General features: G+C 60.5%; 1 protein-coding gene across 4 annotated transcripts in view; it reads left to right on the top strand.

The window, feature by feature from the left end:
• Positions 1 to 20,182, top strand: part of OTUD7B (OTU deubiquitinase 7B) — a 34,254-nt gene extending 14,072 nt beyond the window's left edge. For all 4 annotated transcript variants that reach the window (XM_075445306.1, XM_075445309.1, XM_075445307.1 and 1 more), the window contains 10 exons: positions 4,048 to 4,218; positions 4,408 to 4,623; positions 10,065 to 10,166; positions 11,021 to 11,148; positions 13,689 to 13,801; positions 14,376 to 14,503; positions 15,115 to 15,264; positions 16,093 to 16,207; positions 17,268 to 17,352; positions 18,338 to 20,182. In XM_075445306.1, coding sequence (XP_075301421.1) covers positions 4,048 to 4,218; positions 4,408 to 4,623; positions 10,065 to 10,166; positions 11,021 to 11,148; positions 13,689 to 13,801; positions 14,376 to 14,503; positions 15,115 to 15,264; positions 16,093 to 16,207; positions 17,268 to 17,352; positions 18,338 to 19,654 — 2,525 coding nt within the window. In that variant the 3' untranslated portion in view covers positions 19,655 to 20,182. The remainder of the gene's footprint in view (positions 1 to 4,047; positions 4,219 to 4,407; positions 4,624 to 10,064; positions 10,167 to 11,020; positions 11,149 to 13,688; positions 13,802 to 14,375; positions 14,504 to 15,114; positions 15,265 to 16,092; positions 16,208 to 17,267; positions 17,353 to 18,337) is intronic.
• The last annotated feature ends 692 nt before the right edge of the window (positions 20,183 to 20,874 follow it).

The raw sequence follows: 20,874 nt of genomic DNA, 5'->3' as shown, positions 1-20,874 counted from the left end.
ATCGGCGTTCGGCCGGTTTGCTTTTAAACAGGAGGACAGCCCTCGAGAGCGCGCCGCGTCGGCAGCTTTCCAGCGCTCGGCGTGCGTAAAGGAGCACGTGTATTTGCCCCAAAACACAGTGGAATACTGGCAGTCTCAAAAACTCCGTGAGATGGGGGAGGGGAAGTCACAGAATCCCAGCATGGCAGGAGCTGGCAGGGCCCTCTGTGGGTCACCCAGCCCAACCCCCTGCCCAAGCAGGGTCACCCAGAGCAGGGGGCACAGCACCGCGGCCAGGGGGGCTGGAATATCTCCAGAGAAGGAGACTCCACAGCCTCCCTGGGCAGCCTGGGCCAGGGCTCCGGCACCCTTAGAGAGAAGAAGTTCTTCCTCATGTTCAGCTGGAGCTTCCTCTGCTCCAGTTTGTGCCCGTTGCCCCTTGTCCTGTCGCTGGGCACCACTGGACAGAGCCTGGCCCCGTCCTCCTGACCTCCCCCCTGCAGATATTTAGAGGCATTTCTAAGGTCCCCTCGCAGCCTTCTCTTCTCCAGGCTGAACAAGCCCAGCTCCCTCAGCCTCTCCTCGTAGCAGAGATGCTCCAGTCCCCTCCTCATCCTCGCAGCCCTCTGCTGGACTCTCTCCAGTAGCTCCTCGTCTTTCTTGAACTGGGGAGCCCAGCACTGGACCCAGCACTGCAGATGGGGCCTCCCCAGGGCAGAGCAGAGGGTTTGCTCCCCCTCCTTGGCCCGGGCTCCGCGCGGCGCTCGCAGCAGCGAGGCGTAGCTTGCTCCTCGTCAGAACTCCCGCTGGCTGCGCCGGGTTCGGGGCTCAGCCTTGCATTTCTGCGGCTGAGCGTCGTCTCGGCGGAAGTCTGGCGGGCTGTGGGGTTTGTGGTGTGTTTGTCTTCTGGTTTCTGGGTTTAGGTTGCTTTGTTTCACATCAGGATTTCTAATATTATCTTTTAGAGGATACATTTAGGCTTGCCATGAGAAAGGTTAAAGCAGATATTCCTTCAACCTCTCCGTCTCCCGCTCGGCGCATGGGCGGGTTTATTTTGACAGCGTAGTTTTAACTCGCTCTGACGAGGTGCTGCCGAGGCGGTGCTGCTCCCTCCTGCAGCGTCGGCGGGGCTGGCGGCTCCTGGGGCGTGGAAGTCGGGGAAGACACCGAGATTTTTCTGTTTTGGGTGGGCAGTAGTGAAGGCAGTCAGCTAAAACAGATGCATAAAGTGAATTATTCAGACGTGAAGTGTGAGGGCAATAGGAGCGACTGAAGTCGTGTTTTCTGTCTGAGCGTTGAGTTTGGTGCACGCGTCGAGTGAAGTCCCTGTCTGGCGGCAGTGGCGGGTCTCCTGGATGACGGTCCCCTCCGTCCCTCTGCTCTCCAGCCCCGCTGGAAACCCGTCACCTCGGCAGCGAGGGCTCGCGGGGTACAAAGCCACGGGGGCAAGGGCTACGAGGATGAGGAGGGGACTGGAGCATCTCCCCTACGAGGAGAGGCTGAGGGAGCTGGGCTTGTTCAGCCTGGAGAAGAGAAGGCTGAGAGGGGACCTTAGAAATGCCTCTAAATATCTGCAGGGGGGGGTCAGGAGGACGGGGCCAGGCTCTTTCCAGTGGTGCCCAGTGACAGGACAAGGGGCAACGGGCACAAACTGGAGCAGAGGAAGCTCCAGCTGAAGCCGAGGAAGAACTTCTTCCCTCTGAGGGTGCCGGAGCCCTGGCCCAGGCTGCCCAGGGAGGCTGTGGAGTCTCCTTCTCTGGAGATATTCCAGCCCCCCTGGCCGCAGTGCTGTGCAGCCTGCTCTGGGTGACCCTGCTTGGGCAGGGGGTTGGGCTGGGGGATCCCCAGAGGGCCCCCCAACCGCCCCATGCTGGGATTCTGTGAAGGGGATGTCTTAATTGGGAAAATCGTCTCGGTGCTGCGCTTTGGAATCGTCCCATGTTCTGGCAGTGAGGCGTTGGGCTGCAGGTCCCTCCGTGGCTGACCTTCGGGCTCGGGGTGTCCCCGGGGCCACCGGCTTTTCTGCCGGGGAAAGGAACCTCCCGTTCATCGTCCGAGCACCAGCAAAACCTCCTCTGGCAGAAGTTGCCCTGAACCCCTCGAGCGGCCTCTCTCGTGGCTGCGAGCAGGCACCGCAGAGCCGAGGCCATCGCACCCCCTCTCCCAGTGCTGGCAGGTGGCGGGGCCGTCCCGTTGTACAGGGATTTGGGGTCCGTTCGCTGCCGGCGTTCCGCGTGGGGTTTCCCCGGTTTGGGGTGTTCCCGGTTTCCGACGCGGTGAAGCCGGTCGGGAAATGCAGCTGCGGTGGGGCAGTGCCGCCAGCGGGTCCTCCCGCCGCCGAGGCGTGAAGGCAGGCGGCGAAGCTGAACTGGAACCTGCTGGGTCGGTCTCGTTCCTTGAGACTGATTCGTTATTTCATTAAAAAAAAAAAGGCAAAACCCCCAATCCCCTGACTCAAAAGGTAAGCCTTAAAACAGCTTTCCATTTGGAGTCAAGCGTTAAATGCTGCAGACTGCATCTGTCAAAAGAAGTTAAATGCTTGAGAAGCGCGTTTCCTTTGGGGAATTGGACGTGATGGCTTCTTTTATCGTCCGGGAGCTGCCGCGCAGACCAGTTGGCGGTTGACGTACCCTTCCTGTGGTGGGGTTACTCCGTACACAGCTGGCTTGCTCGCCGCGCTGTCTGCTGACGTGCGAATTTCAGAGCCCGAGTGTTCATAAAAAATAAAAAAAAATCACAATTTTCCCGAATGTAAGCCATCTGGCAGATCATTTTTTTTGTCTCTGTGCATTCTCGCCGTTGGAAGACAGTGGCCTCTAACAGGTCAATTTATTGCACGCTGAAAGCCTTCGGCGCGTGAAGATGTACGATGTTCTCGCAGCTTGCTGGGCAGCGTTGAAAGGGAAAGGAGCTGCTGGAAGGATTCACTCGGCCCCACGAAGTTCAGGCTGTGTCGCTGAATTATTTATCTGGCCAGCAGTGGCACAAGTCTTGTGGCTGCCGCCAGCCCGGCCGGCACCGCGCTTGCTGCTGTACTTTGGGTGCCAGCTGGAAGAGAGTTGGGTGGCTGTCTCTTAAACCATGAAAGGAGACTGAAAAAGTCGTATCCCCAATCGCCAGCTTTGAAAACGGCGCTTTGTGGCGTCTGGTTTTCGCTCGAGCCTTGTCCTGCGATGAGGCGGGGGCACGGAGAGCGGGAGGCTGCCGCCTTCGTCGGCGAAGAAGCGGTGCCTGCGTTGGGATGGGTTGTCCTCACGGCGGTCGGAGGGTTACGAAACGGAGCGCTCGGCGTGACCCGAAGCCACTGGCCGTTGGGTTGATGTGGGTCTTGGTGGACGCGACACAGCCTGACCTTCCGTTTCCCTTTCCCGAGGGCAAAATTCTGTTTATTTGACTTCCATCCCCTGTGCTGTGCTCAGTGAATGGTGTTATGGTGACCCTGCCCTGCTTCATTCGACAGCCAGCAGTCCTGATCTGGCAAAATTAGATCTCAGACTGGAAATACGGGAGAAATCAGTTGTGCTGAGGGTGGGGGGACGCTGGCAGGGGTTGCTCAGAGAGGTGGGAGATGCCCCATCCCCGGAGACACGCGAGGCCGGGCTGGCCGGGGCTCTGCGCAGCCCGAGCCGGTGGGAGACGGCCCTGCCCGCGGCTGGGTGAGCTCGGAAGGGCCCTCCCCACCCAGACCCCTCCATGGTGCTGTGAAAATCGGAGGTCTTTGGCCCTTTGGTTGGGCTCTGCGGATGTCAGCACTGAGGAGTCCCGCTAAGCTGGGGACGTGTCCCTGTGCCCACGAGGTGTGAGCCCTCCCTCCAAGCTGTCGCCGCAGAGCCGACGCTGTCTGGGCACGTCGGGTTCATGGCTGCATCCCTTCCAGAGCACCAGTCCTGCACGGGCGCCCAGCGCCCGGCGGAGCGAGTCGCCCTGGCCCTGCTGTCCTCCTGGTCTCTGCGAGACAGCCTCCCTGCTTCGGGATGGACCGCGCGGTTACTGGGTTCCAGTGCTTTAGGAACGGACTCGATCTCTCTCTGGCGTGACGGTGACCGCTGTTGCTGCCTTCCCATCCAGGCAAGAACTGGGATCTGAGCGCAGCCCTGAGTGACTTTGAACAGCTGAGGCAAGTGCACGCCGGCAACCTCCCCCATTCCTTCAACGAAGGACGCAGCTACAAACCCCCGGAGAAGGAGGCAGCCCGGCCCGGGCGCCCGCCGCTCCAGCGGCAGGATGACATTGTGCAAGGTCAGTGTCACAAAAATGAGATGGATCAATTCAATCTTCCTTCTGCTGCCTGAAATATTTATATGCCGGAGCATCCGGCCACTTGCAACCAAAAAATACTCGCTGAAGGCAGCGATTTAATAATTGCTTCTGCGAGGTTTGCTGCTTCCGCGCCGTTCGGGTGCGTTCTCATCTCTCTTTTGTCCTCAGAAAAGCGCCTGTCGCGAGGCATTTCCCACGCCAGCTCGACCATCGTCTCCCTGGCCCGGTCCCACGTCTCCAGCAACGGCAGCAGCGAGCATCTGCTGGAGATGCCCATCTGCACCTTCCAGCTGCCTGACCTCACCGTGTACACCGAGGACTTCCGCAGCTTCATCGAGCGAGACCTCATCGAGCAGTCGATGCTGGTGGCACTGGAGCAGGCTGGTGAGTGCTGGTTTTGGTGCTAATGCGGCGGTGCCAGTTGCGCCGACGGGAAGGAGCCTGAGGCTGCGGAGAAGCGAGGCCGCGTATCTGCTGGGTGTCATTTCACCCCTTTTTACAACGTGGTGCAAGAGCTGAGTAAGACTCTGCTTGGCTTTGCCCGCAGACACTGGATGTAAGTGGATCGCGGGTGCCGTTACTGCTGGTGACACTCGAACAGGAGCGGCATTATCTCACCCCCCGAGCGTCCCTGCGCCGCCCGCCAGCCTTGCCGAGAGAAGGAGGGGGAAGAAATCCCCGCGTGACGCGCGCGGTGGCTCGTCGCCGCCGACAAATACGAGAAGCGATCGCACGCGATCTAGGTCGATGATGCGTTCCGTGTGCTGCTTCCTCGCAGGCGAGCTCACCCGCTGGCTTTGCGTTTCGCTGCAGAGGAGCCGCCCCGCGAGCGCGGGGTTTGCTTTCCAGCGCGCCGTTTTCCTCCTGAACAGTTGCTGGGTGATCTGCGGGTGACGTTTAGCTGGGGAATGAATGGGACCTCTGTGCTGGCAGGGGAAACGTTGCCGGGACAGCTTACGCGGGGTGGGGGCAGGAGGACACCCGGCACGACCTCGGGAGCCCGCGCACCTCTGCTTGGCGGCGGTCGCACCTGGAAAGCCGTTCCTCTGGCCGCAGCGTGCGTTCTCTCGTGTCAAATTTCAGCCCTCTCCTGCTCACGTGCACCTGTAAGGAATATTCTCATGTTTTGGAAATGAAAACTTGATCCAAGCGATCCCGTTACGGCAGCGTGGCCGGTGGCGAAGCCGCCATGTCTGATGCGAACCGAGCCCGGTGCCCTGCACCCGCGCGGGGCCGGGGGGGGTTGGGTCGCCGTGCTGCGGCGCCGGCGAGGGGTGGGGGGCCTGGGGGTGCCTCTGCCTTTCCAGCCGTGTGCTGGGGACGCGTCCTGGCGGGCGGAGACAGCGGGAGGGTGAAGTGATTGATTTTTAGAAAGTGCCTGTTGCAGGGTGAAGCGAGGCCGCGTTGTGTGCGTGGGTTGGCTACAAACGGGTGTTGATCTTTCATAAAGGGCTGCGCTGCGTGTATAAAATACTCCAGGCTGGATTCGAAGCGGGGTTTTGAGCGGGTGCTGTGATCTGCGGTGACTCCTGTTATTAATTTAGTGTGTGCTGTCCCTTAGGGGATTAAGCAAATGCTTTATAGACCAATAAATGTTCAGATGCTCCTCTCCCGCTACCCAGCGATCCCTTTACACCACCGTGGCGGAGGAAGCGTGCTTGAAAGTGGCTGTAAATCGTCACGACACCCTCTCGGAGAGCTTTTAGCCTGCTCAGAGTTGTCTGAAAAGGTCTTGGTGGAGCTGAAAGCTTGGCCCTTGCCACCACCTTAGCGTTCTTGGTTACAAACCTGAATGGGTGAAGCCTTGCCTGATATTTTGGAGACACAGAGTGCTTTTTCTCGTTGCACACAGTCAGCGGTGCCTTGCCCAAGGCTATTAAAAAAATAAAATCAGGAAAAACTGAGAAGAAACCCCTGGGTTTGATGGCTTTGCCTTGGCTCTGAGGTCGGGCTTTCTGCCTGGGGTCAGGGACACGGCTCCAAGGACGCCCGCAGAAGTCCTCCAGCGTGTTGGCAAGAGCCCTCCCGCTTCGCCCTGCAGACTGGGGCTTAGTAAACATCTGTAGGTGGGCTGTTAGAAGCTGCTGACTGAAGAGACGAGCGTGCTGGCTTCGCTGCGGGAGCGGCGTCCAAGAAATGGCAAAGGGATTCCTCGTGCTTGGGGCGTAAACACCCCGCGTCTGGGAGCGGGCAGCCAAAGAAGTGGGTGCCATGGTAATGCATCACCCGCGTTTCGGGGAGCTTGTCAGCCTGGGCTCAGCCCGTGCGTGAGCGGAGGCACGTGCTTACACGTACCCCCCTCCGTCTTACCCGCCTGGCATCTGACCTGCAAATATTTCTGCCCATAACTCATTGGCTGGACTGGTTCCCTCAGCAGGAGAGACGAGCTCGCGTCTGGATCCACCTCGCTTCACGAGGCGGGTGAAGCCTGCGCAGAAGTTGGGTGCTGGGCTCTGCCGGACCGCTCCCCCGGCGGAGGACCGCTGCTGCCATGCCTTCAGCCCCTCTGCTGTCACAGAATCCCAGCATGGTCGAGGTTGGCAGGGCCCTCTGTGGGTCACCCAGCCCAACCCCCTGCCCAAGCAAGGTCACCCAGAGCAGGCTGCACAGCACCGCGGCCAGGGGGGCTGGAATATCTCCAGAGAAGGAGACTCCACAGCCTCCCTGGGCAGCCTGGGCCAGGGCTCCGGCACCCTCAGAGGGAAGAAGTTCTTCCTCGGGTTCAGCTGGAGCTTCCTCTGCTCCAGTTTGTGCCCGTTGCCCCTTGTCCTGTCGCTGGGCACCAGTGGAAAGAGCCTGGCCCTGTCCTCCTGACCCCCCCCCTGCAGATATTGATCAGCATTTCTGAGGTCCCCTCTCAGCCTTCTCTTCTCCAGGCTGAACAAGCCCAGCTCCCTCAGCCTCTCCTCGTAGGAGAGATGCTCCAGTCCCCTCCTCATCCTCGTAGCCCTCTGCTGGACTCTCTCCAGTAGCTCCTCATCTTTCTTGAACTGGGGAGCCCAGCACTGGACCCAGCACTGCAGATGGGGCCTCCCCAGGGCAGAGCAGAGGGGGAGGAGAACCTCCCTCGCCCTGCTGCCCACACTCCTCCTCATGCACCCCAGGACCCCATCGGCCTTCTTGGCACCCAGGGCACGCTGCTGGCTCATGGTCACCCTGTCGTCCCCCAGGACACCCAGTCCCTCTCTGCAGAGCTGCTCTCCAGCAGGTCGTCCTTGGTGGCGAGACCGGGAGGCTGAGCCTGCGCTGCGGAGGGAGGCAGCCCCGAGGGCCGGGAGGAGGACGGCCGAGCTCGCGGCGAGATGCCGCTGCCGTGGGCCGCATCGTTGCGGCAGGTTGGTTGGAAGACTTCGGTTGCCATCATCCCACCGCGTGGGAGAAGGTCGCTGCCGAGGTGTAAACGCACTTGAACGAGCTCTGGTCGCTGCCAGATCCCGAAACAGAAATGGTTTCTGCAGGAATTGTTCTCCTCGGAGATGGGCGCTGGATTAGAGAAGGAGGCTGCGGGTGACTTGTCTCGCTTGAGGCAGGTGAAGTGGGCTTGCTTCAGCGCAGACGCCACCTTTTTCAGCCTCTTTCTTAGCCCACTTCTGGGTGGTGATCCTGCTCCGTCACCGGCGCTTCGGCAGCGGGGACAGAGCCCCAGATCCGTGTTGGATCCGTCACGTCAGCCCGAGGAGCGCGAGGCCGAGTCACCCGGGGACGCTGCCTTGGTCACGCGGAGGCGACGGCGCTGGATTCCCGGTAGCCTTAGGGAAGCCATTTGGCTTCTCGGTGAGTCAGGCCTCGGCTCGGGCGGGGAGGAGCGAGCGCCGTCTGTGTTCCTTCCTACGGCCGTGACCTATTTAGATGGTTCCTGTTAGAAGAAGCTACGGGATTTGGCCAAACCCACGCCTCTGCGCGCCGGTTCCTGATCTCTGCCGCGACCAGGAGATGTTCTGTGGCAAAACTGGACGCGGTGGGAGCCGTGGCGGCGGCTGCGGACGGAGCTTCCTGATGCTGGTGGGCTGCAGACGTGCGGAAGAGCTGCCGCCGACCTCGCCGCTCGAGCCGTGCTTGCGGGGAGATCCCTCGTGCTCTGCATTCCAGTCATCTTTCTCGTAGAGCTTTCAGGGCTTGCTCCCAAGAACCACGCGCGGAGAAATATGTCGTAAATACTTCTAGGGGCCCTCTCGGCCTTTCCACTGCCTTGATAGGAGCGAAAAGTTGGGGGAAGGCTTTGGGGAATGCAGTTCCCTTCGAGATGACTTCTCTTGCGTAACTGGAAATCTGTACAAATTGCTCGGCCTGCCTCGCCGGCTTGGTGCGCGGCGCGACCGCACGCAGCAGAGATGCCTCCGCGAGGTGTGTCCCCTCCGAATCGACCCGGCTCGGCGAGAGGCCGCGCAACCTGCAGAGCTCCGACGGAGAGGCGAACCCCCCCGACCCCCCGCCGGCTGTCCAGAAGAGCAGCAGGTTCTCCAGGAGCGACGTGAAGTGGGGAAATAAAAGCCGCTCGGCGCTGCCTACGGCAGCGTCCCGTTTTGGGTGGCTGTCGCGAGACGCCGTCCTGCTGCTCGCGTCGCTCCGCTGGCCCCGTGCGCTGAGGCAAAGGAGCCGGCTTTTCCGCGCGAAGCCGTTGTCCCCAGGCTGCGCACTCAACGCTTTCCAACTCCGGTTCCTGTCCCCGTGCCGAGAAAAGCGATGACCCCGCCCGGCGCTGCGGCTCGCGCCACGTTTTTGTGTTTTCCTCTCTTTATCAGGGTTTAGAACCAAGTTTTCCGTGTTTAGCTCTGCTCCAGCCGCTGCTGCTGGGGCTGCGCAAAGAATTGCCACGAATGCGGTGTTCGGGAGCGGGGGTCGCTGGCGGGGCCTGCGCTCGGAGCGGGGAGAGCTGCGTTGGGGATGCCGGGAGGGGACTGGTTTTCCGCAGGAGCGATGCGAGCGCAGCCCGTCGGCAGCCCGAGCAGCATCCCCCGGGCAAGGAGCTGCCCGTGGCGCGGGGTCCGCTGCGGAGCGGCCGCCGGACGGAGTCGCAGCGCCCGGTTCAAGGGCCCAGCGGGGCGGACGCAGGCTGGGCTGGGAGTTCAGAGTCCGCGTTCAGCCCCGCTTCGGCGCCTTGGTAAATGTTTAACCTCCAGCCGCGCTGTGCTCGACTGCGGCGGGCGTGTTCGTTTTTTCCTAGCTTCTATTTTTAGATGCTCTTGACTTGAAATACTACGAGTGCCTTCTGTTACCAAAAAGCTGCTATTTTTAAAGGGCGTAAAGCCCCGTCCGGCTGCGTTTTCGTCGGTGAAGCTGCTGGGATCAGCAAACGTTGCTGAGCGTTGTACCTAAACCAGCGAGCAGGGAAAAACCGGCGGCCGCGAGGTGGTTTAGATAGGAGGGAGTCGGTTACGGGAGGAAACGAGGAGCAGTTATGAACTGGAAAAGCTGCTGGGCACCGTTTGCGACGGGCGCTTCGGGAGGTGTTTCCAGCCTGGGGTAACCAGGGTGGGGGGAGAAGTGGGTGGGGGGAGAGCGCCGGGCTGCGTTAAAGGCCTGGCTGGGCTGGCTGCTGCTTCCAGCTTTAACTCTGGGTTGTGTGACCGTGAGTTCAGCCTGGCCGTTTCCCTGCATCCCTGTGAAGCTTTGCAGCTCCGCTCTCCCCTTTTTGTTGCTTTATTCCTGTCTTGACGCCTTCCTTCCTCCAGCCACGGGCCGGGTCCGTAACCGCTCATCTCTTGGGGTGTTTCCCTGCAGATCGAGCAGGTTTCCACCCTCGTCGGCGTTCGTGGAGGGGACGAGCGCACCGGTCCCGTGTTGGGTAACGGGCCCCGTTTTCACACTCTCCGATGTTCTCGCAGGTCGTCTGAACTGGTGGGCGACCGTGGATCCCAGCTGCCAAAGGCTGCTGCCCCTGGCCACCACCGGCGATGGGAACTGCCTGCTCCACGCCGCCTCCCTGGGTAAGAGCTGGGCTCGGCTGGCGGCTGCCAGGACAGCCAACTGCCGCGCTGCCAAGCCGGCGACGGGCCCGTGCCACCTCCCTCGCCTGGCTCGGGGCGGGGAAGGGGCTGCGCTGGGAGGGGAGCCCAGGACCAGCTGCTGGGAGCAGGACCGAGCGTTTCCCATCGGGAAAACCGGGATGCTGCCGCTCCTCCCGGCCACCATGGCAGTGGGTGGGCGAGCGGTCGCGGCGCTCGGGCTCTGCGGGAGAGGGGTGGGCTGGAGGAAGCAGCCTGCCAAGCTCGTGTACTGCTGAAATACCCTCCCCTTCCCTGCGGCGAGCTTCCCTCTGTTTCTGAAGGAAGCGTGAAAGAACGGAGCTGCCCCTTCCCTCCTCTCGCACGTTGGAGTTTCGAGAGCCCAGATGTGATTTTGTCCCGTCGAGCATGACCGTAGTAAATCTTCCGAGGTTTCCAGATTTTTAAATCAGCGGGGCTGTGCATTCCCTTCGTGTCTGTATTTCAGACACAGCGAAACCGTGGTCTCCCTTAACCCGGTCTCGTCTTCCCATCCGATGGGGATGCAAAGGAGCGTGGGGTTTTGGGAGCAAATATTTTGCTGCATCCGTGAGATGCCGCGGAGCTGGAAGCGGAGGTGGCAGCGTCTCCATTTAGCTGCGTGAAAACTCGCTGCGGGTGGAAAACGCGGGCTTTGAACCAGGAGTTTTTGTTGTTTAGTTTGAGCAACTCGCATTTCTCCGCCTCCGTTTCCCGATTTCCCCTCTTGCCCTGGTTCCTGGCGGGCGGTGGGACCTCGGCGGAGCGCTGCCGGCGGCTGCTGATCCTCCGCTGCTGTTCCTTTCTCCCCCGTGCAGGCATGTGGGGTTTCCACGACAGAGACCTGATGCTGCGCAAATCCCTCTACACCTTGATGGAGAAAGGCGTGGAGAGGGAAGCCCTGAAGCGGCGCTGGCGGTGGCAGCAAACGCAGCAGAACAAGGAGGTAGGAACCGGGCGGAACGCGGTCCTCTTCGCGGGGGGGAGAGCCCGGGTAGAACGTCCCGTGGGTCTGGGAGGTGCTGCCTGTCGCGGTAAAGCCAGTCCGGAATTCTGGGCAGCTCCCTGGCTTGTGGCGCTTGGCTGTGCCGCGGGGAGACGTGTCCTGCAGTCTGAGCCACTCAAAATTCTCTGTATTTCGAGGTAGGAAAATTCTTTTGGAGCTGCGTGATGCCCAGTAGTGATGGAAAGCGGAGGTCCCCAGCAGGACCTGATGGCCACGCTGGGCTTTCAGGGGAAAAGCAGCGCTGTGCCCGTAGGTTGCTCCAGCGATGGAGGTCAGCGAGATGCGCCTCGGGTCGGAGCGTGGAGCAAACTCCTCCGCCAAAAAAGCAAATTCATGAACTTGCCACGTTAAAGGCTGCTCGGAGCTGCGGCGCGGGGGCTCCCCAAAAGCAGGGTGACGGCTTTGTCGGGGTGGAAACTTCGCAGCCGTCCTCGCGCGGCGAGAGACGGCCCCTCCGCCTCGAGGTGCTGTTGTCAGCGGGGTGAGCTGGTGCTTCCGCCTGACGCGGAAGGGCGTTGGTTACTCTCCAGCTTCCTTTTTATTTTTGGAAGGGCACAAAGATTTGTATCTTGAGAGTTTGGAAAAAAAAATATGTATTTCCCTGTTTGAAGCAGAGGGTGAACAACTAATCAGAGGCTTTGCTGCTACTGCAGGCATGCTTTTCCACAGCTCCTCAAACCGCGTGCTCCCGAGTCAGCCATCAGCAAAGTGCAGTGGCTTGCAGACCTCGGAAGGACCTGCAGATCCTCAGGGTGTAGGTGCGGGGGCACGAGGCGAAGGGTCCTGGCTGCGGGGTGTCGGTGCTGCAGCGGGCCAGGAAGCGCAGGCGCCGCTGAAGCGGGTGGCTGGCAGTCGAGGATGAGGAGCTGCTCCTTTCCGAGGAAGCTCCGAAAGAAGCAGCCCAGGGTGATGGATGGTGCTCTGAATTTCCCAACCTGCTCCGGGTGCAATGTTCTCCTCCCGTGCTTTGCTTCCCAAGCTTTAGCTCCGCGATGAAAGAGCGCGTCTTGACGACGTGACCGGGAGCGCAGAACCTTAATTAAGGCCTCGCTGAGCCGAACGTGCCGTCGGTTGCTTCTGGGGCACGGCTCGGAGGTTTTCTTGGCAGCTTTGAGGACTGAGCACGTTGTGTTTGGATGCTGGAGCTCTGGGTGCGGAGCCGGGGAAAGGAGGAGGAGGAGGGTAAGGCCGCTGCCCTGCCCGATGTGTTTCTCAACTGATGGCCTGAAATACAGCAGGCTGGAGCTTAGCTTTTTGCAGATCCTCTGGTTTTAAGGTATTTCTCCTCTTTCTTGGGAAGAATGTGGCTGCCGATGCCTCCAGCTCTGGGGCTGTGTTGGAAGCTGCTTGAAAAGCTTCTGCGTTCCGGAGAAAAGATGCAATTCCTCAGTCTGACCCTCGATGCAGGCGTTACAAAGCAGGGTACCGAAGGCAGCGTATTCCGCAGGCAGAAAGCTGCGGGACGGCGGCTGGCTGCTGAGCGTCGAGCGGGCCGAGGAGCGGGCCGAGGAGCGGGCCGAGCCCTGCGGGGGTTCCCCCCGCGGAGCCCGCTGGGTGCGGCGCCGTCTCGGACCGCCACGTCGCCAGGTGCAATCACGATGTCAGGAAAAGCGAGCGCAGCGTGGGTTTGCCGTGGTTTGAAATAGCAAAGCCACCCCTGGATCGAATATTTATGGATGCTGCGGTGCCTTTCATCATCAAGGATGAGGAGGGGACTGGAGCATCTCTCCTACGAGGAGAGGCTGAGGGAGCTGGGCTTGTTCAGCCTGGAGAAGAGAAGGCTGAGAGGGGACCTTAGAAATGCCTACAAATATCTGCAGGGGGGGGGTCAGGAGGATGGGGCCAGACTCTTTCCAGTGGTGCCCAGCGACAGGACAAGGGGCAACGGGCACAAACTGAAGCCTGGGAAGTTCCAGCTGAACCCGAGGAAGAACTTCTTCCCTCTGAGGGTGACGGAGCCCTGGAACAGGCTGCCCAGGGAGGCTGTGGAGTCTCCTTCTCTGGAGATATTCCAGCCCCGCCTGGACAAGGTCCTGTGCAGCCTGCTGTAGGTGACCCTGCTTGGGCAGGGGGTTGGGCTGGGTGACCCACAGAGGTCCCTTCCAACCCCAACCATTCTGTGATTCTGTTTTCTGAAGGGAAAGAAGTTCTCTCCGTTAGCTAGTCCGGCTGTCTCTCGTCGATGGGTTGTGTCATCTTTACTCCTGAAAGATTTGGTGTGAGAGCGAAGGGTTCCTCTCGTTCTGTGGGTGGAAATGTTGACTTCCACCCTGCAAAAAGGCAAACTTCTCTTTCGGGCAGATTATCCGCCCCCGCTGGCATGAGAGCACAGTTTTGGAAATGCCCGCTTTTTTGCATCGTTTGTTGACTATTTTTGCGTAAATCCGTAGTGAAAAGTTGGGGCTGTGTGTGTGAAACTGCGCTGCGGAGACTGGGAAACACTCACTGTGCAGATCTGGGCTTTGTTTGCCATTTTGCAGTCTGGGCTGGTTTACACCGAAGAGGAGTGGCAGAGGGAGTGGGACGAGCTGATCAAGCTGGCGTCCAGCGAGCCTCGAGTGCACTACGGCACCAACGGGCCCGGCTGCGGAGGGTAAATATCGAAAAATCTTAGGTTTCGAGGTGAAACACAGCGAATCTCTTCCTTCAGCGTGCGGCGCGGGGTGAGGCTCGAGGGCAGGTCAAGGAACAAGGCTGGGGCTTGCTGCTTTGGTCGGGCTCGTGGGGTTTGAAGGGGAAGGGTGAAGGATCACGAGGAGCAACGAGAGGTCCATAAGCGTCACCGGAAACAACCTCAGTGCTGCCCGACGCCTTTTCACCTTGACGGCTCTGAAATGAGGGTAATAAGCACAGGTTGAGGGTTTCTGCAGTGCTCGCTCTGGGTTGCTGTCCCAACCAAGCACCACTTGTGAGGCTCTTGACCTAAGAGGCTCGCAGAAGCGCCCAGCGGCGCCGTGGCATTCCCTGGCTACAGCCCTTGTCTGGGAATAGCCCGTTTTGGGGGAATCTACATACAAAATCTCTAATAAATTAGAGCTGCCATCAGGCTGAAAGCTTTTAATATGATCCACTTCTACGTGGCTGCCCATAGAAACCTCTTCCTATTTTTAAAAGCGATGATTAAATACGCAAGGGCTGAGAATGAATTTCTTTCTCGTTTCCCGAAGTGTGGAGAGCTCTGAAGAGCCGGTGTACGAGAGCCTGGAGGAGTTCCACGTTTTCGTCCTCGCCCACGTGCTGAAGAGACCCATCGTGGTGGTGGCAGACACGATGCTGCGGGACTCGGGAGGGGAAGGTGAGAGCTGCGCCGTGCTTCCGGAGCCTTCGTGAATCGTGCGTGCGCAGACCGCGCGTTTCCTCCCTGCTGGGTGTTTTCGTGGGGTCTTTTTGCTCGGATCTGGGATCGGGGAGCAGCGCGTGGGGTGTTGGGGGTGATTCCCACGGAGGGTGCGAGGCACAGCTCGGCGTCGCGGTCCGATCTGCTGCCTTTCCGGAGAGCGTCCGCGCGATGGGTTGCTTTCGGCTTCTTTTGCCCCGACACGTGTGTGTAGAGGTGGGAAATTCCCTTCCCTACGTGTCGGGTTTTCCACTCGCAGACTTGGTTTCCTGTCAGCAAAGATGAATCAATTACCGTCATCCTGCGTGCAAATCTGGAGTTGTCTTTGTGGAGGAGCAAAGAGGGGGCTTTTTATAGAAAGTACGAGTTCATTTTGCAGCTGCATTCCTCCCGATGTGAAGTAGATGTCTGGTTTGGGTTGTGGCTTTTTTTAGTGTCCCTTGAGCTGAGGGATAATTGCAGGTGAAACCTGGGGTGAAGCAAACAGCTTGTTCTGGAGCAGTCTCAGTGTAAACAACTGGGAACTCTTTAACCTGTTGTGAGGACTAACCGCCCTGCTTTCTCTCCAGCCTTTGCCCCCATTCCCTTTGGAGGGATCTATCTTCCCCTGGAAGTCCCAGCCAACAAATGCCATCGTTCCCCCTTGGTACTGGCTTACGACCAAGCCCATTTTTCTGCCCTGGTATCCATGGAGCAGAAGGAACCCACAAAAGATCAAGGTAGGTGATAGAGTTATATCAATATATCACTGAGAGCAGCCCTGCCGAGGGGAGGTTGGGGGTGCTGGGGGTGGGGGCAAAGCTGGCCATGACCCGGCACTGTGCTCTGGCAGCCCAGAAGCCGACCGCACCCTGGGCTGCATCCCCGGCAGCGTGGGCACGGGGCGAGGGGGGGGATTCTGAGACCCCCCGGGAGCCCTGCGTCCAGCTCTGGAGCCCCCAGCACAGGGCAGAGCTGGGGCTGCGGGAGCGGGGCCGGAGGAGGCCCCAGCAGTGATCCACGGGCTGGAACCCCTCTGCTGGGAGGGCTGGGGCTGCGGGAGGAGACGGCTGCGGGGAGACCTCGCGGCAGCCTCCAGTGCTCAGGAGAAAGACGGGGCCGGGCTCTTCAGCAGGGCCTGCAGCGACAGGACGAGGGGCGATGGTTTTAAGCTGGAAGAGGGGAGATTCCGACTGGAAATACGGGAGAAACTGGTTGTGCTGAGGGTGGGGGGACGCTGGCAGGGGTTGCTCGGAGAGGTGGGAGATGCCCCATCCCCGGAGACACGCGAGGCCGGGCTGGCCGGGGCTCTGCGCAGCCCGAGCCGGTGGGAGACGGCCCTGCCCGCGGCTGGGTGAGCTCGGAAGGGCCCTCCCCACCCAAACCCCTCTGAGATGATTCTGTGATCCCAAGCGCTGGCTGTCACTGTGTGGGTTGGTGGGGTAACCAGTTGCCTTCAGAGCTGATGTTGTTCTTGGCGGACGCTCAGAACACGGCTGCCGCTGCTGCCAAGGCGCCAGATTTGGTCCCGGCGGGCAGCAGAATTGGGGTCTCTCTCCCTTGTGCAGCCGTGATCCCCCTGACAGACTCGGAGCACAAGCTGCTCCCCGTGCACTTTGCCGTGGATCCCGGGAAGGAGTGGCAGTGGGGAAAGGACGACAGCGACAACGTCAAGCTGGCCAGGTCGGTTGGCGGCGGAGCGGAGCGGGCGCAGCGGGAGGGTTCGCTGCTCTGTCCCCAGCTGGGGATTCCTTGTCTGGGTGAAAGCTGGGCTCGGGGCGTGAGCCTGTGCGGAGCAGGCGGAACGGCTTTTCCTCTTACTTCCTTCTCTTATGATGCCCTGAGTTCGGTACGGTTTGGGTAGGGCTGCGACGTCTCGGGAGCTTCCTTCCCTCGAGGGGAAGAGACGATTGCTCCCAATGCTGGAGCTCCAGGCCAGGCAGAGCTCGGAGACGAGGAGCAGCAGAGCGCGAGCCGTCGTGTTCGCACAGAAAGAGGGGGTTTTTCCACTCCTCTGTCCCACTCGAAGGTCACCAACCCGTCTGAGCGTGGGCCCTGGGCTGGGAGGGCGGCTCCCTGGCAAGCACCCTGCCTGGTTTTGCCTCGCACCGTGCTTTGGTAGTCGCGAGCTTCCAGTTACCGAGCCCGACGTCGGCACTGGTGGGTGTGGTGAGAGCTGGAAGCGTGACTTCGGGTTCGGAAACCTCGAAACCTCCGAGGTGGAAGCAGTGAAGATCAGGGCGGGTTTTACCGCTGCGGTGTCTCATTTTGAGGAGCTTGGAGCCAGCAGCGAAGACTCTGTCCCTGTGTTCTTAGCGGAAAGGATTTTTTTTTTTTCTTTTCTACAAGTGGAAATTTTTGAGAAAACATCTTGAGTTGAGGTTGTTTTTGTGGAAAGCAGAATCAGTTTGAAACTAGCTCGATTTAGCTCTGCGACAGCTGCTTTTTTATTTGTCTCCCGCTCAAGTAAGGTTATTGGTCAAGTTCATCGTAATTCGTAGCAAGCTTGGTGTTTGAATTCAGGTGTCGACATCTTTATTTGTTTGGGTTTTAATTGAAGGGTTTGGAAGGCTACGGAAATGTTATCTTGTGTGTCACTGCTGTCTCGAGGCAGTTTTACCTGTTGTGTTATACATTTTAATATAAAGACAGCAGGTGAAAAACTGTAAATACGGAGAAGTCAGTTATTAATGTGAAACTTGACTCTAACTCTGTTTTTTTCAACCCTTGTTTGAAATCGTAGCGTGACGCTGTCGCTGGAAGCCAAGCTGCACTTGCTGCACAGCTACATGAATGTCAAGTGGATCACCTTGCCTTGCGACACGCAGGTAGAGCGCCCGGGAGGGTTTTCTTTCCTCTTGAATTATTTACCCCCCCCTTTCTGCGGGGCGGCGGACGCGAGGGCGTCCTCGGGCTTGCTCTCCCTCACGCTGCTCCCGCAGAAAGCGCGGCCGATGCTCCCAGCAGGTGAAGGACTCGGGGTTTGCGCCTGCGCCTTTTTCCTCGAGCTTCTCGCGCCTGCTTTTCCTCTCCCCGCAGAGCCGAAGCGCGGCCCGCGTGCGTCCGCGGCGCAGCCTCCGGCGTAGGTGGCTGGCAGCGAGGCCGACGCTGCGTGCTCCGAGGCAGACAGGAGCCGGTGGCTCGCGGCCGCGGTTCGACCGTGGCTTTCCTGGGACCTTTCCTTGGCAGGAAAGCTCCCGGCCGCTTCGCAGATGTCCGTGGCGGTGCGTTGGCAGGCGGTGGTGGCTGCCTTGGCGGCGTGGAGGGGTTTTTTTTTCCACCCTCCCCTTTTAAGGAGAAAACTCCCCAAACTTAGACCAAAACAGCTCATCATTTGAAACCGTCGAGGCGTCATCTCTGTAGCGGAGCTCGAGGGGTGACGTTTTGGCTGTGACCCCCTCAGCTGGCCACCTGCTCCCAGGTGCTCGGCTGAGAAATGTCCTAACCCGTCCCCGCCGCAGCCTCGCCGACGTGCGAGCCGTTGGCGCAGAGGGACGGAGGATGCCGCAGCCCGGGGAAACGGGTGCCAGCTGTGCCCACCGCGCCTGTGGGTGACCAGAGTGGGAGTTTGTGTGCCCCCTCCGCACCAGTCGCACCCCTTCTTCTTCTCCAGGTTTTCTCCTGAAACCTCCAGCAAGTTCAGACGCGTGCGGATGCGCAGGACGGCGGCTGGGGACGTGTCACGCGGAGCGCGTTTGAACATTGTCCCCTCCGCTCTCCGCGCAAGCACCTGCTCCGTTTCACCTTCAGCCTGAAAGCTCTTACCTGAGGCGCGTGCTGGGCGTGATGGGTTTGTGTTGTCTTTCTCCCTAGGCGCCTTTGGCCCAGCCGGAATCTCCCACGGCCTCCGCGGGCGACGACGCTCGTTCAGCTGCGGAGTCGGGGGAGTCGGACAAGGAGTCGGTCTGCAGCAGTTCAGCAAGCAACGGCGGCAGCAGGGGTTGCAAGGACAAAGAGAAACCAAAGAAAGACCGGGAAAAGGATAAGGAAAAAGATAAGAAACGGGCAGACTCGGTTGCCAACAAGCTGGGCAGCTTCGGCAAGACGCTGGGAAGTAAGCTGAAAAAGAACATGGGCGGCTTGATGCACAGCAAAGCTACCAAGGGAGGGGTGAGCAACGGGCAGGGGGATACCCTGGAGAAGAAGAAGAAGGGGTCCCTGAAGTCAAGGAAAGGCAGCAAAGAGGAGTCTTCCCAAGGAGACTTGTCAGCTCCTGGGGAGAAGCCCTGCCCAGGTAAAGCAGCCCCTGAGAAGCCGTCGGACCCCTACAAATACAGCAACGACGTCAGGCTGAGCCTGAGCATCCTCCGGGCCGCCATGCAGGGAGAGCGCAAGTTCATCTTCGCCGGCCACCTCAAGACCAGCAACCGGCACCAGTACCAGGAGGAGATGATCCAGCGGTACCTTCTGGATGCCGAGGAACGCTTCCTGGCTGAGCAGAAGCAAAAGGAGGCGGAGAAGAAGGCGCTGGGCAGCGCCGCCCCGGCCAAGAAGCCGGAGCTGGAGGCGAACACCCACAAGGGCGAGGAGGCGATGCTCAGCCCCGCGTACCCCCCGCCTCCCCCTGCCTACGCCATCCAGACCCCGGATCTGGCCGTAGGCACGAAAATAGCAGCGTTCCCCTCCGGCTATTCGGGCGTCTTCACCTTTCCCAGACCCTCCATGGTCAACAGCGTGGAAGGGTCGCATCCCCCCAGCTACCAAGAGAGCAGGCGGCAGGTAGCGGGGGGCTCCTGCAGCAGCCTCCCCCTCCCCCCCTACGCCACCCTGCCCCGCCACTGCGCCCAGGTGCGGCCGAGCCCCCGCCAGCCCAGCCCTTCCCACCCGGGGAGGTTCTCCCCCACGGACACGGACGTCCAGCCCGGCTACGCGGCGGAGTGCGACGGCTCGGCCTGCCTCCCCCCGCACAGCAACGGCTACAGGGAACACCTCGAGCCGGACGGCGCGCAGAAGGGAGCGCCGGCGGACAGGAGCAGGAGCCGCGTGCCCTACGGCGCGGTGCAGCAGACCAAATGCAAGCAGCCCAACTGCGGTTTTTACGGACATCCCGAAACGGGGAATTTCTGCTCCTGCTGTTACAGAGAGGAGATGAAGCGCAGGGAGCGGGAGGCTCTGGTGCACAGGTTCTGAGCGCTCTGCCCCGGCGCTGATCTCGGGACCCATGCGAGATGGGGAATGCAATAATACACGTAGAGATGATGTTGTTTTTTAACCCCCCTCCTCGGCGCTCCTCTCCCTGTCTGGCAGGAGGGAGCGGGTGTTCGCTTGGCCGGGCTGAGGAGCGGGGTTTGGCCGGTGGGATGGAGGCGATGCGGGGGGCGAGAAGAAGCAGCCCCCGCTCCCGGCGACCGCGCCGGAGGGAGGAGGGGGCTCCTCGAGAGGCTTCTTCGCGCCGCGGGGCGAGCGGAGGGTGGAAGGGGGGGTTCGGCGATGCGATTCGAGAAACCAGCCCAAAGCTCCCGGCGAAGGGGAGCGGGGGGCAGCGCCCCGCGGGGTCCCTCCAGCTGGGCTCCGAGCGGAGCGGAGACGCCCCGGCAACTTCAGTTTGAACCTTACAGACCGTTGAATTGAGAGGGGTTTTTTGGTTTTTTTTTTAAACACTGTTTTTATTTTATATTTGTTTGTGCTGGTACTGAGCGAAATTTAATTGGAATTGGACGTTTGTGGGGTTTTTCTTCAGTTGAACCCATCGGAGCCCGGCCCCTTCGGACGTCTCCGAGCACCTCGGCAGCGCGCTGGGGGCTCTGCCCTCCTGCCGGGCTCAGCTCTGTTTTTAAAATGTTCTTTTTAAACTCTTCCTCGGGGCGGGAGGGCAGCGGGGGGGGGGGGGGCGATCGCCGTGCTGGAGTGGTTTGGAGCTTCCCCCCCCGCAGAAGCACCGCGCAAAAACCGTTCTGCAGGCGGTGCGGCCGCGTCCGAAGGGAGGCGAGAAGCGAGGCCGGCGCCTCCGCCATGACCACCGGCGCGGGGAGGCCGGGAGGGCGACGGGTGCCCGGGCGCTCGCAGCCCCGCCATGACTCCTGCTACTTGAGCGAGCTACTTCCGTACTACCTCTGTTCCGCCGAAGCGAACTAACTCGGCTCCGTTTCGCTGAGCCACGTAACCCACCCTGGGCTGAGGGACGCTCCCAGATATTTTTGATAACAGGGCCAAGGAGCCAAGCATTCGGAGGAAACCAACCCGTAACGAACGTCCGCCCTCGGCGTGGTCCACGGCGTCCCCGCCGCTGCGCCGAGCGCTCCCGGCCCGGCCCCGGGGGGGTGGCTTTGGCACTGCAATGTTTGCACAGATCTTTTTTTTTTCTTTTTCTAACTCCAGCTCCCCAGCCGGACTCCATCCTGCGCAGAGCG

The sequence above is a fragment of the Opisthocomus hoazin genome, chromosome 30, assembly GCF_030867145.1.
Source record: "Opisthocomus hoazin isolate bOpiHoa1 chromosome 30, bOpiHoa1.hap1, whole genome shotgun sequence".
Classification (NCBI taxonomy): Eukaryota; Metazoa; Chordata; class Aves; order Opisthocomiformes; family Opisthocomidae; genus Opisthocomus; species Opisthocomus hoazin.
This window is presented reverse-complemented; position numbering and strand designations above follow the sequence as displayed.